This window comes from Pongo pygmaeus, chromosome 19 (assembly GCF_028885625.2).
Source record: "Pongo pygmaeus isolate AG05252 chromosome 19, NHGRI_mPonPyg2-v2.0_pri, whole genome shotgun sequence".
Classification (NCBI taxonomy): Eukaryota; Metazoa; Chordata; class Mammalia; order Primates; family Hominidae; genus Pongo; species Pongo pygmaeus.
Genome location: NC_072392.2, coordinates 2,811,907 through 2,830,543, shown reverse-complemented (window position 1 = coordinate 2,830,543; position 18,637 = coordinate 2,811,907). Strand labels below are relative to the sequence as shown.

At 49.1% G+C, this 18,637-nt stretch overlaps 1 protein-coding gene across 8 annotated transcripts in view; it reads right to left on the bottom strand.

The window, feature by feature from the left end:
- The window catches only part of RAP1GAP2 (RAP1 GTPase activating protein 2), a 264,873-nt gene that overhangs the window by 4,974 nt on the left and 241,262 nt on the right, over positions 1-18,637 (bottom strand). For all 8 annotated transcript variants that reach the window (XM_063655344.1, XM_063655341.1, XM_063655343.1 and 5 more), the window contains 7 exons: positions 14,487-14,624; positions 12,131-12,249; positions 6,614-6,727; positions 6,255-6,369; positions 5,650-5,776; positions 808-884; positions 306-344 (listed from right to left, as the gene is read on the bottom strand). In XM_063655344.1, the coding sequence (XP_063511414.1) occupies positions 336-344; positions 808-884; positions 5,650-5,776; positions 6,255-6,369; positions 6,614-6,727; positions 12,131-12,249; positions 14,487-14,624 (699 nt within the window). In that variant the 3' untranslated portion in view covers positions 306-335. The remainder of the gene's footprint in view (positions 1-305; positions 345-807; positions 885-5,649; positions 5,777-6,254; positions 6,370-6,613; positions 6,728-12,130; positions 12,250-14,486; positions 14,625-18,637) is intronic.

Genomic DNA, 18,637 nt, shown 5'->3' with positions numbered 1-18,637 from the left:
GTCAAAAGTGGGCTTGGGCGACTCCCCTTCTGCCTGCGGGAACCAGACCCCATCGGTGGAAGGGAGGCCTATCTAGTACGTCTGGTCCAGTGTCACTGGAAACCCCCTTCCCATCCACACACAGGCCATCTGCCCCTCCTTCCCCGTCACAGGTCTTCAGGGGCGAGGAGGAGACTCTTTGGACATCCCCAGCTGGCGGCATCTCTCCGGCCATTCTGAGGTTATAAGGCCGCTAGTTCCCTGATCTAAAAGAAACACACGTCCCCCCTCATGGCCACAGTGGGACAAACATTCACTTAACCCACCTTGGACAGGCGAAGGACTCCGCTTTCACATTAGTGACCCTGTTTCAACAAAAATCCATACAGGAGTTTAAATAACCAGACAGCAAGGCCCCTTCCACGGCAGCTCTGTGCACTCAGCTCTCAACAGTCTGGCGAGCTCAGGAAGGGATTCGGGACCCCAGGAACCAGCCCTTCCCACCTCACAACTGGGCCTGGAGCTCTCGATAGTCTGGAGAGCTCAGGAAGGGACTGGGGGACCCAGGAACCAGCACCTCCCACCTCACATCTGGGCCTGGCCAAGTCCAGAGGTGTAGCTCTAACTCGGGAGTTGTGGCAAAGGTGGCTGGAACCCCGAGCCACGGCCTGCACCCGCTGGAGCCAGACCTCCCCAGAGCTTCCCTGCCTCCTTCGGGGAGCCCCGTCTGGGATGTCTGAACCCTCTTCCTCTGGCCTCAGGAAGGAAGGCTGGGCCTCTGCAGGAAAGTGGAGTGTGGGGTGTGGGAGGCGCTCACTGCATCCTTACCGCACCAGAGCTGGCATGGCTGAGCTTGTCAAAGCGGAATTTCAGGTTCGATCTCGGGGAGTTTCTGCTTTTGGCATCTAAGAAAAAGAAGAAGGGCCATGAAAGGAGGGCGGAGCTGTGGAGGCCCCTGGGGCTGTGTGTGGGGACTGGCCAGGGACATGAAAGGAGGGCGGAGCTGTGGAGGCCCCTGGGGCTGTGTGTGGGGACTGGCTAGGGAGGCCAGGGGAAGGGGGCCTCCTGCCCTCCACCAGGACCAGGCACCCCAGCTGACCTGTGCCGACCCACGAGAGCCAACTCCTAGATTATAGAATTGTGGTGAGCGGGTTGTAAAACTCAGGCCATTTTTTAAAGTTGAATTATATATAAGCTTACAGTTCAATAAATTATATTCAACGGAGGTAATGAATACTTGAAATTCGTCACTTCCTACTTATTTTTCTCTGTTTTCCGATTATCTGTGCTCTCATGTCTATTGTACCCATGTGGTAGAAACACCCTAAAGATGGTGGCTACAGTGTATCTTCTTCCCAATTCCACGTTCGAGGACATCACATCAGTAGCTTGAGATCAGCCACGACAAGTGTACTTACACCACAGAAATTGGTACATGCTACAAATCATGGCTTGATTGTTTTGTTGTCTAGACTTAAGGAACTAATAGAAAAAAAATTTACATTAAACTTCAAAACATGCTGTGTCTGCAGCCATTACATTGTGAATAGCACAAAAGAAAACTGAGGAAATATCCTTCCGGGATTTGAAAACTTTTCTCCGATACAGCAAGGAAATTACTCATGTCACTGACAAATGAATGAAGTTCTCTTAATACAAAATACTCATGGCCGGGCGCCACGAGTGTGTGTGTGTGTGTGTGTGTGTGTGTGTGTATAATATATATATTATACATATGTATATACATAATATGTATATATAATATATACATATATGTATATGTATAATATATGTATATATTATGTATATACATGTGTATATATTATATATATAATATGTATGTATATATGTATATATGTATATATAATGTATGTATATATGCATATGTATATGTATATATAATATATATGTATATGTATAATATATGTATATATGTATACGTATATGTATATGTATAATATATACGTATATATGTATATGTATATGTATTATATATGTATATGTATATATAATATATATGTATAATATATGTATATATTATATATGTATATGTATATATAATATATATGTATAATATATGTATATATTATATATGTATATGTATATATAATGTATATGTATAGGTATATGTATATGTATATATGTATATGTATAATATACGTATACGTATAGGTATATGTATAATATATACGTATATATGTATATGTATTATATATGTATATATAATATATATGTATATGTATATATAATATATGTATATGTATATGTATATGTATATATAATATATATGTATATGTATAATATATGTATATATAATATATGTATGTGTATATGTTTAATATATATGTATATGTATAATATATGTATATATTATATATGTATATGTATAATATATGTATATATTGTATATGTATATGTATATGTATATGTATATGTATAATATATGTATATGTATATGTATAATATACGTATATAAAATATATGTATATGTATAATATATGTATATATGTATATGTATAATATATGTATATATGTATATGTATAATATATGTATATATGTATATGTATATGTATAGTATGTATGTATATATAATATATAATGTATATATGTATATGTAATATATATGTGTATATATAATATATACATATAAAATACTTATTAACAAACATGGTAATATCAGTCCACATTCATGTCAGAATTACACACATTCATCACCTGTAGCCTTAAGTTGGCTACAGATAAAAAGGTGAAGCAAACACCACTAAAAGCATTCTGTGAGAATCAGCTGGACATATGGGACTTATGGTAAAGAATATTATCTATCTCGTATTTGTACACTGGGTTTGACATTCATCGTATAATAAAATTCCGTAAGTGTGTGTGAGTGGTGGCAGAGCCCGCTGTCAACATTTCCCGCTGTGCCCCGCTGGCAGGAGGGCCACTTGACTTTCTGGCTGTCCTCTGGCCGAGGGTATCGAAAGCTTAGTGCAGCCTTCCTGGAAGCTGCTGGCTGGTTCGTGGTGCTTCGAATCGAGGAGTTCCACCCAGGGCTACGACACCTCTGTGTAACCTATCAGTCCTCTTCTGTGCCCCAGGAAGCCCAGGTAGGAAATGACCATGATCAGATATCTGAGATTATAGAGACTACACGTCAGGCCACCTCTCCCCACTCCGCCCTGCCTCTCCCCAGACTCAGCCAAACAGCATGAAACCGGTTCCCAGATCCCCCCAAGCCCACCCTGATCCAGTGGGTACCAAGCACATCTTTCGTGGGCTGGGGGTGAAAAGCAGCCCATCGGGGTTAAATACTATGTGGAGAAAAGGTGTGTAAGAGGCAGCATCACTGTGTGGTGTGGGAAGCGCCAGCCATAAGTCACCAGACCCGCTCCAGGTCCCTTCTGCCCTTGGTGACCTTCAGCAACCTGCAGAGACTCTCTAATTCCTTTACTCAAAACCTTCCTTACTTTGATATTTATTTAACACCAAGTGGGAGCCAGGCTTGGTTACAGATTCTTTCATTCATTCCTTCAATATTTAAGTCTTATTTAAAAAACAAAACAAAACAAAACAAAAACATCAGGCCAGGTGCGGTGGCTCACGCCTGTAATCCCAGCACTTTGGGAGGCCGAGGTGGGAGGATCACAAGGTCAGGAGTTCGAGACCAGCCTGGCCAACATGGTGAAACCGTGTCTCTACTAAAAATACAAAAATTAGCCAGGCATGTGGCACATGCCTGTAATCCCAGCCACTTGGAAGGCTGAGGCAGGTGAATCACTTGAACCTGGGAGGCGGAGGTTGCAGTGAGCTGAGATTGCACCATTGCACTCCAGCCTGTGTGGCAGAGTGAGACTCCATCTCGAAAAAAAAAATCAGGGAATTTGTATTTCCACCCCCTTTTACAGATGAGAAAACTGAGGCTCAGAGAGGTGGACCTGTCAATGCTACAACCACATTTGAACCCAGCTCCGCAGCTGCCCAACCGCAAGGGGCTGAATGAGAGGAGGCACGTGAACTCTTCCACTCCCTGAGAAACACGCGTGCAAAGGGTCACTGGCTGTGGAATCACGATCTTCCCTTCATCTCCGACCCTGCAGGTTCCCTTTGCAACACCCCTTTGCTGTGCGAACCCCAGGAATGTGTTGGCTTCGGCCACCCTGAAGGCCTGTTGGCCCTTCCTGTGTTTCTACGATTGAGACTAGAGTTTTTCAACCGAATGTCATTTGGGGTGAGAGAATTCTTTGTCTGATGTGGCTGGGGGGCTGTCCTGTACATTGCTTATCAGCTTCCGTGACCTCTGCCCACTAGATGCCAGTAGCACCCTCCAAAATTGTGAAAATTAAAAATGTCGCCAGACATAGCCAGACATCCACAGGGGAGCAAGACTGCCCCCGATTCAGAACCGCTGAGTACACTATTGTCTCATTCCCATTCTTTAACCAACACCGAGGTTAACAGTTCCAGGCCTCGTACAAACATGAGCTCCTTTCATCTTCATACAACCAACCCTCTGAGGCAGACATGACTCTTCCCCTCCTTTCATTTTCTGCTTGGAGAAACTGAGGCACAGAAAGGCTTGGTGACTTGCCCAATGACATGTCTAGTAAGCAGCAGACCCAGGATTTGGACCCAGGCTCAGAGTCCTGTGCTGCCCTTACGAGGGCAGAGACCCGCAGCACTCACCCAGCAGTGCCCACCCACCGCACAGGTCCACCTGAATGGCCCTCAGGTGCTGGCCCCCCACCCCCTCCCCAGAGCTGGCTCCCCTACTCTGCCCAAATGCAGGGATCACAGAACCCCAAAACGCCCAGACTCCTGCTCTCTCTGATCCCCTGCTACTGAGCCCGTACATTTTACCTCTTTGATCTCTCCTGAACCGAGGTGCTTCTGCCGCAGCTCCCCTCCCCTCCCCTCCCCTCCCGTCCCCTCCCCTCCTCTCCCCTCCCCTCCCTCCCCTCCCTCCCCTCCTCTCCCCTCCCCTCCCTCCCCTCCTCTCCCCTCCCCTCCCTCCCCTCTGTTCCTGCTCCCCACTAATCCATTCTACACTCAGCAGCTGCAGCAACCAAAATGGACTTTCTCAACTCTAGATGGTGCTTCCCTACTTAAGAACCTTCAAACACTCCAACAGCTAGCAGAACAAAATCCTCACCAGGGGCCCGGGCCTGACCCGGCCTGTCAACACTCCGGCCTCTCTTAGGCCTGGCTCTGTGAACCCAGCTGCCGTGAACCACGTGCAGTTCCGGAATACCCACTCTCTCCTCTCCTCTGGGCCTTTCCACATGCTGTTCCCTCCCCCGTACCCCTTCCCACTCTTGTATTATCAAGACCCCTGACATGACAGAGGGGCCCTGGAGCGCTGGCAGGTGGGGAGAAGGGCTAATGGAAAGTGCTCAGCTTTCCCACCGCCAACCCCAACTCCTCCACTGTGGGATCCCCCACAAGGCCTTCAAGTCTCTGCCTCAGTTTCACAACTCTCAGTGTAAGAAGAGCTTAGGAACTTGGGTCTCTTAAGGCTGATGAACAGATGAGGCGGGCGCACAGAGCGGAGGGCCTCACAGCTGGGAGGAGGGGTGGAAACTGGACAGTTCAGTGTGGCTGGGGCCCTGCTAACAGTGGACAGGGCACAGCCTGCCCTCCTGGCGACGTCACACACACCACCAGATGCCACTGACCTGTGGGACTCCGGCTCATGATGATCGGGGTGGCAGCTGCCCCCAGGCTGGGGCTCTCACTGCTCGGGGACGGGCTGTAGACAAACACCTCCTGCTTGAAGGGTGAGGTTGTGGATGGCTGGCTGCCCTGAGGAGAGACGCCGGGTGAGCGAGGCCAGCCACCCTCGGCAGCTGCGCCCACACAGGCCTGAGGCAGCCCCCACAAGCCCAGGACAGCCGCTGCCTCCCGCTCCCCACTTGGGCCTGCTCTTTCTTTCCTGCTGACTTCAACCCTGGTTCCAAGCTATCCTGCTCCAAGAAGGACCTTTGACCCAGCCCCCTGGGGCACTGGCCACTCACCACTCCAGCCAGGAACCCCAAGGCAGGGCACCATCGGGTCTGGCCCCTGCCCTCTGCTGCTGCTATGTCACTCCGAGAGAGAGGTCCCCTCACCCGCTGCGCCCAGGGGGTGGTGATGGCCAACGAGCCCACCTCTCGTTTCCATTCTTCCCCTTTCCTCTGCAAAGACTGAAGTGGGCTTCGATCCACAGTGCTGTTCTAACGCAAGGAGGGTGGCTGGCTGACGCCCCAGAGTGCCTGCCCAAGGGTGGACAGGGCACACCTACCCCACTGTCGCCCTCCTCCATGGCCTCGCCCTCCCCTGCAGTGCTGCTGACGCTGCTGGTGCTGGAGGAGGAGCGGGAGATGGCGCGGCCGTTTTCCTTCAACTTCATGAAGGGCCTGCAGGGAATAGGAAGTGAGGCCATCCCGGGTCACATGCAAGAGCCCTCCACCCCCAGGGTCCTCCCGGGGACCGATCTGAGCCTGTCCTCTGGCGGCTCCCCACGCCCCCATCCGTCGGCCTTTGTGTTCTGGAGAGTTCCAGAGGCAAGAGATGGTCACTCTCAGCAGGCCAGGAGGCAGAGAGTGTGTTCCAGAGCTCCATGTGGCCGAAGCTGGCCTTTCTCCACCCTCACTCTCTTACTTCTCCTTGTTGGGGCAGATTTCCGGAGAGCTGGGATTGGATGAGGTCTCAGACTTTATCTCCTGAGAGGAGTGTCCACCATCCGGGGTCTTGGGTGTGCTGGATGTGCTGTCACTGAGGGAATGGAAATGAGGAGTAAGGCCGTGGAGACAGCCCTCAACCCCCACCCCATCCACGGCCCCAGGCAGAGCCTCTCTCAGCACAGTGGGGGGCGGTGGGGTCAGAGCACCCCCGCCAAGCATCACTGCCTAGACGTCCTTTCCCACCTGAGTCCCCCAGAGATGGCGGCACATTACAGGGTTTCCTGGTCCCTACAACAGGGACTACTCTAGGTTCATGGTGAAGTCCAGAGCTGCCAAGCAGGAGTCCTGGCTTGATGGCCTCTAGCCCAGATCTCTCTCACCCAAGCTGGCCATCACACCTGGCAGAGTTATGGGTCAAGAGAGGGCCCCGTGGGGAATGGAGCGGGGAATATGGCGGAGTCTATGACATCCGCCCCCACTGCAGGAACCACCCAGTACACATGGACTCCTGGGAAGTCCCAGGGGGCCGTCCTTCATATAGACTAGAATACGAGCTCCTGGACCCATATGAGGAGGCTGCCCTGGGAGCTGGGAAGCAAGGGGTACTCTAAGCCAACAATATCCTTCTCCTTTAGTGTAACAAAGACCATGGGCAGTGCCCACAGTGCTCCCTGTGCTGGCTGTTGGGGACAGGATGGCCGTGTCCTCAATGCACTTTTTTGAGACTGAGTCTCGCTCTATCACCTAGGCTGGAGTGCAGTGGTACGATCTTGGCTTGCTGCAACCTCTGCCTCCCAGGTTCAAGCGATTCTCCTGCCTCAGCCTCCCAAGCAGCTGGGATTACAGGCGCGTACCACCATGGCCAGCTAATTTTTGTATTTTTAGTAGAGATGGGGTTTCACTGCGTTGGCCAAGCTGGTCTCGAACTCCTGACCTCAAGTCATCCGCCCGTATTGGGCTCCCAGAGTGCTGAGATTACAGGCGTGAGCCACCGCACCTGGCCGTCAATGTACTTTTTAAATAATAGTGTTCTTGAGACAGAATCTACATACCACAGAACTCACCTATTTAAAGTATACAATGCAATGGCTTTTAGTTTATTCAGACTTGTGCAACTATCACCACCATCTGATTTTAGAACACTTTTGGCCCCCTAAAGGAAACACTGGACCCATTTGTAATCACTTCCTAGTCCTCTCCCCGTAACTCCCACCCAACCCCTAAGCCATCACTGTAGATTGGACTCTTCCGGACATTCATGTAAATAGAATCATATAATATGTTATGGTCTTTTTGTCTGGCTTCTTAACATAATGTTTTCAAGGTCTGTCTATGTTGTAGCTTGTATCAGGACTTTATTCCTTTTTACTGCAATAATATTCCATTTTATGGATAGATGGCGCTTTAAACATTCATCAGATGATGGACATTTGGACTGATTCTGCTTTGGGCTATGATAAGTAGTGCTGCCATGAGTATCTGTGTACTAGTTGTACTAGTGGACTCATTTTTTTTCATGCCTACTGTTCTCAACTCTCTTGGGTATACACCTAGGAGCGGAATTGCTTGGTCATATGGTAACTCTATGTTTAACCTTCTAAGAAACTGCCAGACTGTTTTCCAAAGTAGTTGCACTATTTTACATTCCCACCAGCAATGCACAAGGGTTTCCATTTCTCCATATCCTCTCTGACATCTGTTACTAGTTGATTAAAGCCATCCTAGAAGTGTGAAGTGTCTCAATACACTTTTGACGAGGTTGCTAATAACATCCTGTCTATCTGTCCAGGGGTTTGGCTCACTGTGCTGGACTTCTCTGTGTGTCTGACACAGATGTCCTCTCTTCCTGGAATTTCTCCTCCTCTGGCTTCAGAGACTCCATCCCCTCCTCCTCTTCTCCTATCTTTCCTTCCCAGTCAGCTTCACCACCTTCCCTTCTCCACCTGCTCTTAAATGTGGTGCTCTACTCAGCCTCTCTGGTGGACATATTAATTAAGCCATCGTTAATCAGTACCTCTACACTATTGGTTCCCAACTGTCCTTCTCTAGTCAAGGCCTCTCATATACCATGGAATACTATGCAGCCATAAAAAAGAATGAGTTCATGTCCTTTACAGGGACATGAATGAAGCTGAAAACCATCATCCTCAGCAAACTAACACAGGAACAGAAAACCAAACACTGCGTGTTCTCACTCATAAGTGGGAGTTGAACAATGAGAACACATGGACACAGGGAGGGGAACATCACACACCAGGGCCTGTCGGGGCGTTGAGGGCAAGGGGACGGACAGCATTAGGACAAATACCTAATGCATGCAGGGCTTAAAACCTAGATGACGGGTTGATGGGCGCAGCAAACCACCATGGCACATGTATACCTATGTAACAAACCTGCACGTTCTGCACATGTATTCCAGAACTTAAAGTATAATAATAAAAAAAGTAAAATAAAATTTTTAAAAAACCTATAACTCTGACCACTCCCTGGACATCTCTACTGTTGGTTCACAAAAACTCCCATGCACAGGTTCCAAACAGAGCTTTTCATCCTTCTCCATAACCCTGTCTCTTGTCCTGCAAGCCCTACTTCAGAACATGGTGCCACCACCCAGGGATATAGGCAGACAACCTGGGAATTTGGAAGTCAACCAAATGCCGCCCTTTCCCTTACAAGACTGTGAACTTCTGGAGGACAGGCTTATATGTTTTGTAGCACTTGTCTGATCATTCAGCACTGTGCTCAGCACATGGCAGCCACTCAAGAAATGCTGGTTGCTGAAATAAAGAACAAATGGGCTCACCAATTAAAGAATCAGAAAGACATCAAAACCAGACAAGGATACAACAAAAAGAGAGTTACAGGCCAATATTCCTGATAAACACAGATGCAAAAATCCTCAACAAAATATTATCAAACAGAATTCAACAATGCATCAAAAAGATCATTCACCATGATCAATTCACCATGGGATTTGTTCCAGGGATGCAAGGATGGTTCAACATCCACAAATCAACAAATGTGATACATCACATGAACCATACAGAACAAAAACCACATGATCATTTCATTTTCAACAAAGGTGCCAAGAATATACATTGGGAAAGGACAGTCTCTTTAGTAAGTGGTGCTGGTAAAACTGGATAACCATATGCAGAAGAATAAAACCAGACCCTTCTCTCTCACCATACATAAAAATCAAATCAAAATGGATTAAATCCAAGGCATGAAACAAAGAAACTCCTAAAAGAAAACATTGGGGAAATGCTTTAGGACATTGGTCTGTCTGGGCAAAAACTTTTTAGATGAGACCTCAAAAGCACAGACAACAAAAGCGAAAATAGACAAATGGGATTACATCGAGTTAAAAAGCTTCTGCACAGCAAAGGAAACAATCAACCAAGTAAAGAGCCAATCTGCAGAATGGGAGGAAATATTTGCAAACTATCCATCCAACAAGGATTAATAACCTGAATATATGAGGAACTCAAAAAAATCAATAGCAAAAACACAAATAATGTGATTTTTTTAAGGTCAAGAAACATGAATAGAAATTTCTCAAAAGAAGACATACAAATAGCAAACAAGTATATCAAAAAACATTCAACATCATTAATTACCAAGGAAATGTAAATGTAAACTTTTTTTCACAGACAACCATTCTCAACTCTCTTGGGTATATACCAAGGGGCAGAATTGCTTGGTAATACGGTAACTCTATGTTTAACCTTCTAAGGAACTGCCAGACTGTTTTCCAAAGTAGTTGCACTATTTTACATTCCCACCAGCAATGAACAAGGGTTCCCATTTCTCCATATCCTGACATCTGTTATTATTTGTCTTTAATAATTTGGAGTCTGTGACATCTGCCCCCACCATGGGAACCACAATAAGCTATCATCTCACCCCAGTTAAAATGGCTTTTATCAAAAAGACAGCCAATCAAGAATGCTGGTGAGGATGCAGAGAAAGGGAAATGCTCGCACAGTGTTGGTGGGAATGTAAATTAGCATAGCCACTACGGATAACAGTATGGAGGTTCCTCAAAACACTAAAACTAGAGCTGCCATATGATCTAGCAATCCCCCTGCAGGGTAAATATATCCAAAAGAAAGGAAATCAGCATATGGAAGAGGTCTGCACTCCCATGTTTATTGCAGCACTACTCACAATAGCCAAGGTACAGAATCAACCAGAGTGTCCATCAACAGATAAGTGGATAAGGAAAATGTTTTGAATATACACAATGGATATTATTCACCCATGGAAAAGGATGTAATCCTGTCATTTGCAGCAACATGGGTGGAACTGGAGGTCATTATGTTAAGTGAAAGCCAGACATGAAAAGACAAATACTGTGGCCGGGTGCGGTGGTTCATGCCTGTAATCCCAACACTTTGGGAGGCCAAGGCGGGTGGATCACTTGAGGTCAGGAGTTCGAGACTAGCCTGGCCAACATAGCGAAACCCCATCTCTACCAAAATTACAAAAATTAGCCGGTGTGGTGGCATGCACCTGTAGTCCCAGCTACTCAGGGAGGCTGAGACAGGAGAACTGCTTGAACCCAGAAGGCAGAGGTTGCACTGAGCCGAGATGGCGCCACTGCACTCCAGCCTGGGCAACAGAGACTCTGTCTCAAAAAAAAAAAAAAAAAAAAAAAGACAAATATCGCATGTTCTCATTCATATGTGGGAGCTAAAAAAGTGAATCTCGTGGAGATAGAAAGTTGACTGGTATCACCAGAGGCTGGGAAGGGGCAGGGGAGGGCAGGATGAAGAGAGGTTGGTTAATGTGTACAAAAATACAGTTAGATAGAAGAAATAAGATCTAGTGTGCAATAGTACAATACGGTGACTATAGTTGATAATAATGTATTACATAGTTCAAAATAGCTGAAAAGAATTTGAATGTTCCTAATTCAAAAGATCAATGTTTGAGGTGATGGATATTTCTCTTACCTTGATTTGATCATTATGCATTTTATCAAAATATCACATGTACCCCAAAAATATGTACAAGTACTGTGTGTTCATTTTTTAAAAAGAATCAGAAAGACAATTACCAAGAACAGGTTCAATGTCATGTAATATATGAGTTGCTTAAAAAGAAAAAAGCATAGAACCTTTTAGAAGCCCAGAGGAAGGTGCAACTAACTCTGCCTGGCAGAATCAGGGAAGGCTCCCATAAGACAGGCCATTTGAGTGAGCGTTGAAAAAGGAAGCGAAGAAACAAGAATCCAAGCAATGTTTCTAGCCTGGGTCAAAATGCAGCAAGAGTAACTCTGGAAAGTCCCATGCAGAGACTGGCCAAGTCCACCTCTTTGGATAAAGAGCTGAGTGAGTGACAGGGGACACACAGGTGCCTGAAGGCAGGGCCATCTCCTAAAGCTGAGCAAAGCTCCTCCCTGCAAGGTAGGGCACTGAACAGCTGTAGCAGTGGAGGGGGTTGATAGATCCCGCAAGTCAGGCTGGGGTACGGGTTTCCCAACAGTTACCATCGTGCCCGGCTGTCGCCCTGGCCTTCTGAGCCCGTGTGCAGGCGGGGGAAGAGCCCCGAGCGTCGCTTGATGGGACTCCGTGACTGGTTCTTCACCGTTGCCGCCACCACTGGAGGCTGCCGATGAAATCACCAAAATGAGTGCTCCCGGCCCAAACACCGATCTCCTATCCCCTCATCCCCCTCCCTGGTCTACAAATGGCTCCTGGTCTGGAAGAGACCCCAGAAAATAGCAAGACAGCTAGGAAGGTTGAGATCTATGTAACTGGAGCTGAGACCTGGAGACTCAGGCCAGTCACAGCCTCTTTCCCTGTGTTAAGCCAAACCTTGTGGTCCCAGGTCATGATCCACCAAAGACCACAACTGTTGGAGGAACACAGGGCCAGGCCCACCATATTGAGAAGGTCAGAACAATTCTGGGGGACACAGGCTGCGAGGCACAGAGCCAGGGAGGCCCTGGAGGGACGTGGTTCAACCTCTCATTTTACCGGCGAGGAAGCTGAAGACCAAAGGTCTTCCAGCAAATCACTGGCAGGGTGAGGACTCCTGACTCTCCTTCATTCCTCACAAACAACTGGAGCCACGCAGGTGTCCCAATAACAAGACAGGCTGAGAGCCGCAGAGCCAGGGCCACAGGCACCAACGGGCAACGGGGCAGCCGAGACGCCTTCTGCTTTGGACAGCTGCCTGGCCTCACAGTGGCCAATGAGTGGTGGGGGTCTGAGGAGGGCAGACGGGAGCTCGGAACCAATCTTTAGAAGCCACCAAGCCTCCTGCCATGTACATGTTATGGAACCTCAGGAGAGCGGTGAGACCCAACCTGAGTCTCCTCATCCACAGGATGGAGATGAGGCCCTCCTCCGCTCACGCCACGCACCTTCAGGGGGGAGCAAGATAATAGCTAGGAAAATATTTAGTCAATTAAATTAATTATGCGAGGCCATTTATAATACTCGTAATTAGTTCCATGGTGAGCATGTTCTGCTATTTTGAAGGAAAAGAAAGGAAAATCCTAGTCTATACAAATCCAAAGCCACTTTGCTTTAGTTACTTAGATTTTGAGACAGGGTCTCACTCTGACACCCAGGCTGGAGTGCAGTAGCCCAATTACGGCTCACTAGAGCCTCAACCTCCCCAGGCACAGGTGAGCCTCCCAAGTAGCTAAGACTACAGGTGCATGCCACCATGCTTGGCTAATTTTTGCATTTTTTTGTAGAGATGGGGTCTCACTTTGTTCCCCAGGCTGGTCTCAAATTCCTGGACTCAAGGGATCCACCCTCCTCAGCCACCATGCCTGGCCCACTCTGCTTTATGAAAGGCCCAACTACATGATTCCCTCCCCTCCCCAGCCCCTGGTATGAGTCAATCAGGCCCAAACTCACAGGCCTGCAGGACCCCTCCCTTGGGAACTGTACACATGGTGATGAACAGCAGAGACTTTGGATCCAGCAGATTTGCATTCAAATTCCAGTTGATTTTGTGTTTTGTTTTGCTTTTTTGAGAGTCTCGCTGTCACCCAGGCTGGAGTGCAGTGGCAACTTCCACCCACCAGCTTCGGCCCACTGCAACTTCCACCTCCCAGCTTCAAGCAATTGTCTGCCTCAGTCTCCCGAGTAGCTGGGATTACAGGCACCCGCCACCATGCCCAGGTAATTTTTGTATTTTTACTAGAGACGGGGTTTCACCAAGTTGGCCAGGCTGGTCTTGAACTCCTGACCTTGTGATCCACCCGCCTCAGCCTCCCAAAGTGCTGGGATTATAGGCGTGAGCCACCACGCCCGGCCTCAAATCCCAGCTCTTAAGCTTAGCTGAGTGGCCTCTAGCAAGTTACTTAACCCCAGCGGGCCTCCTTTTCCTCAAATGGGAACAGGAGAACACATCAGCACCCACCTCAGGCAGCTGCTATGGGAAGCAGGTGAGATTGTGTCTACAGGTTACTCAGCTCAGTGCCTGGTACACAGTAGGCTGGGGTGGCTACTGCTGCCATTAATAATAACAAAGCACCCCTCTCACAGTCATGGGTCCCAAGCCCCTGAGCAGTGAAACACACCCCAGGACCATACTGCAGGGCTGGCCCCGAGGAGGAGGTCTAGCTGTCAAGGAAACTCAAAAGAATAGGACAGGAGGGCTTCTAGTGCCATCTGGGCCAACCCCGGGTGCTGTCTAGGATGGAGGCTCCAAAGGACCATTTTCAGAGGTCAGGGTCACCCCCAAGCAGCCTCAGTTTCCCTCCATCATCCGGCTTGCCCTGATCAAGTCACCTGCCCAAGCCTGGGTGGGGGCACTCTTCCTCCATAGGTCTGGGGGGGCCTCCCTGGGACCCACTTGCTGCCCCGGGGCCTGCCAGCACTCACCGAGAAGGTGGTCTTGGTGACCTCCATGCTGTTGTGAGAGATGCCCCCGCTGAGGCTGCCAGGGATGCCCCCACTGTGCGACTTCTTCTGGCCGCCCACCATGGTCTCCATGGAGTGGCTGCGTACACGGATGGCCCTCTACGGGGAGAGAACAAGGGCCTGAGAATCAGCACCCAGGCTCTCCGGATGACTCTGCCCTCCTCGTGGGGTCTGTAGACACAGCCCTCAGCACACGTGCGTGCGCGCACACACGCACACACACACACACACGCTCACAGAGGCCCATACTGCAGTTACTCCAGCTTAGAGGATGTTTCCATATTCTGCCTCACACTCTGGGCATGGGTGGAGGCAAGGCACAGCCCTGGCTGGAGGGAATCTGAGGGGTCGGTGCCCCAGCTCCCCTGCAAGGTGGACGAAGGTTATCTTCATCTTACAGGTAAAGAAAACGAGGCTTGGAGCTCACCAAACCTGTATGACACTGACCTAGTTACTAACCTCTCTAAGCTACAGCTTCCTCATCTATAAAATGGGAATTCTATGTTTCACACCCAGCATCGTGATGGGGATTCAACACACTCAGGTGTCTGACCACAAGTTGACTCTCTTCCAGAACACTGAGCCTCCATCTATAATACACACTGGATTGTATCCCAAAGTGTGCTCTGTGCAACTTGGAATATGCTGGCCATGGGTGAAAGTGTGTGAGGGTCTCTTACTCATCTGTGCATCAAGCCATGCATTGAGCCGCCCCTCCCATTTGCAGGAGCTTCAGACCCGCCTTTGTTACGGCCCACGGTCCGATGCAGCCGCTGAAAGACATGGGGCTTCAGGCCCGCCTTCGTTACGGCCCTAGGTCTGATGCAGCCGCTGAAAGAGATGCACCCTCAGCCTGGCAGAAGTGCAGGGTCTTGGGGGGCACGGAGCTGCTCAGGCTACCCAGGAGCAAGGGGCATACTGGCAAATGGGGAAGTACCCCGGAGAGGACCACCAGGGCGGGCAAGGCTTTGTCAAAGTACATGTGAGAGTGAGAAGAGCTAAAAACCAAGATTACTGAGCCACGGGAGGGATGGACCCGGGAAGGGACAACCACCCTCAGAGTGCTGTGGTGAAGCAGAGCTCGGCTCCACCTCAGGGAGGACTTCCTGACAAAGGAAGTCCCAGGGGACTCTGGCTGCCCCCTGGATGATGCTCTCTCTGGCTCCAAAGGCCTTCAAAGATGATGTGAGAGTTCTAGGAAGAGAAGGTTCTCTCCAGTAACCCTTTGATCATTCAATCAGTCACTGGATCTGGCAGGGCGGGGCGGGAATGCAACTCAGCAGTCAAAAGCACAGAGGCTTTAGGGTTTCACTGCCAGGATTTGTATCTGGGCTTCTGGGCCCTCTACTCCAGCACGCATTAGCTGAGTAACCCCGGGCAGGTGACCCAGCTTCTCTGAGACTTAGAACGAAAGAGATGTTGGTGTCTACACCATGGAGTAGTTGTGAGAATACACACAGGGCTCTGAGGAGAGAGCCCAGCACATCGTAATGATCCAATAAGTGTGGCTACTCTTACGGTTAATAACAAGCACCTGTTGCAGGCTTCGCACGTGTCTAGCACTGTGCCAGGAACTGGGAGACCCGCAGCAGGAAAGTTGAGACGTGTAGGACATGGCCCCTGCCTCCGAGGAATGCCCAAGACATATTCCTCACATTGGGCAATGCTGAAAGACCCAGAACCTGCGGGGTGCTCCTTCTGGATTAATCAGTTGTCCAGGCTTCTGCAAGGGCAAAGACTCCTGGACACGAATATTATCTGTTGTTCACATACAAGTATCAACCCCTCTGCTCCCTGAGCTCCCCACTGGCAGAGCCAGGTTCTAGCCAAACGTGTCCTCCTCCTCCATGGGACGCAGGATTAAATCATGATCTGCCTAAGGCAGTCGGTTAGCCTATCCTCTTGCCAGTGGCAGAGGAGGGAATATCCACTGCGCTGGGGAAAGGTTTTCTCAATGATTCCCAAAAAAGATTTAACATATCAGCAGTGTTTTGTCAGCAGACAAAACCATGACAATGATCTTAGGGCCACGAGGGGCCAAGCCTGAGGGACAAAGCTGACAAGCTAGGGAGGGCGGAGGGGACAGACGAAAGGAATCTTGACGCCGACTGAGCCACGAGTCACCCAGGCCTCCTTGGACACCAGCTCATGAATTTTCCTTATCGTAGTTTGAGCTAGTCGAGGTAGGCTGCTCTCAGAACTCCAGCTTCAGAAAGCTGATGCGGAAGGACTAAGGTGTGGGCCCCGCTCCCCTTCCCCTCTGGATTCACACCTGTGCACACCTGTACAACTGTGTTGGCTCACACACCCCATGTGTAACCTACAGATGGTCTCATGTGAACAAACAACCTCCCTTCCCCTTTTGAGCCATCTTTTTTTTTTTTGAGACAGAGTCTAGCTCTGTCACCCAGGCTGGAGTACAGTGGCACGATCTCGGCTCACCGCAACCTCTGCCTCCCAGGTTCAAGCGATTCTCCTGCCTCAGCCTCCCGAGTAGCTGGGATTACAGGCGCCCACAACCATGCCTGGCTAATTTTTCTATTTTTAGTAGAGATGGCAGTTCACTGTGTTGGCCAGGCTGGTCTTTAACTCCTGACCTCGTGATCCACCTGCCTCAGCCTCCCAAAGTGCTGGGATTACAAGCGTGAGCCACCACGCCCAGCCTTGAGGCATCTTAGGAAGAGCTGGGTCTACAGCAAAGTGGTCCCAAGAAAATGGGAGGACTGCTGCTCCTAACCCAAACAACAGGTCTCCCTGGGCTCTCTGGATGTCAGGATTTCTCCAAGCTTGGGAAGGGCAAAGAACCCCATCCTGCCTGCTTTTCTATCCTGACAAGGGATGCAGACTCAGGAGGGCCATTTGTAAACCGGACAGCCCCCTAGAGGAGCTACTGACAGTGAGGTGTGTAGCCCACCAGCTTCATACCCCTGATTTGATCGAGCGTCTCTTATCTGAGTCAAAGATGCCCCTGGAGGGACATCATCTCTCACTCCCTCTCTAGACCACAGAACAGGGTCACCTAGCAACGGTTTTCCTGCCGCATGGTTAAAACAGTCAGCGCGTTCTAGTCACCCCGTCACACAAGCATCATAAAGCCATGTACCCTTTGAACAACTGAGGGCAGGACAGGGGTGGTGGCACACTGAGGTGTCCCTGGTGGAGCGGCGAGCTTCCTTTTTTAAAATAAATAAATAAATAGCGATAGGTTCTTCCTGTGTTGCCCAGGCAGTTCTCAAACTCCTGAGCTCCAGTAAGCCTCCTGCTTTGGCCTCCCAAAGTGAGCCACCGTGCCTGGCCGCAGCCAGGTTCCTTGAATGAGTTAAGTGCTCCATAAATCTCAGCATCTCGGCCAGGGGCGATGGCTCACGCCTGTAATCCCAGCACTTTGGGAAGCGGAGGCAGGTGGATCACCTGAGGTCAGGAGTTCGAGACCAACCTGGCCAACATGGTGAAACCCCATCTCTAATTTTCGTAAAAAATACAAAAATTAGCCAGGCATGGTGGTGTGTGCCTATAATCCCAGCTACTCGGCAGGCTGAGGCAGAAGAATTGCTTGAACCCAGGAGGCTGAGGTTGCAGTGAGCCGAGATTGCACCACTGCACTCCAGCCTGGGTGACAGAACGAGACTATCTCAAAAAAAAAAAAAAAAAAAACGGCATCTTTACATTCTGTTGGTGCCCTTGTGCGTTGACAACACCATCATCAATCATGACATTCCAAACTAATCATTTATATTCTGAAATCCAGTCAAGCACCACACAATAACATTGCAGTCAACAGACTGCATAGATGACACTGGTCCTATTAAGATTCTAATACTATATTTTTACTGTACCTTTTCCATATTTAGATGTACAGATACACAAATGCCTGTCTTTGTGTTACAATTACCTACAATATTCAGTAAAGGAACCTGCTGCACAGCTTTGCAGCCTGGCAGCCACAGGCTCTATAGCCGACGTGTGTCGTAGGCTAGATCACCCAGGTCTGAGCTGGCAGCCACAGGCTCTATAGCCGACGTGTGTCGTAAGCTAGATCACCCAGGTCTGAGCTGGCAGCCACAGGCTCTATAGCCAACGTGTGTCGTAGGCTAGACCATCCAGGTCTGTGC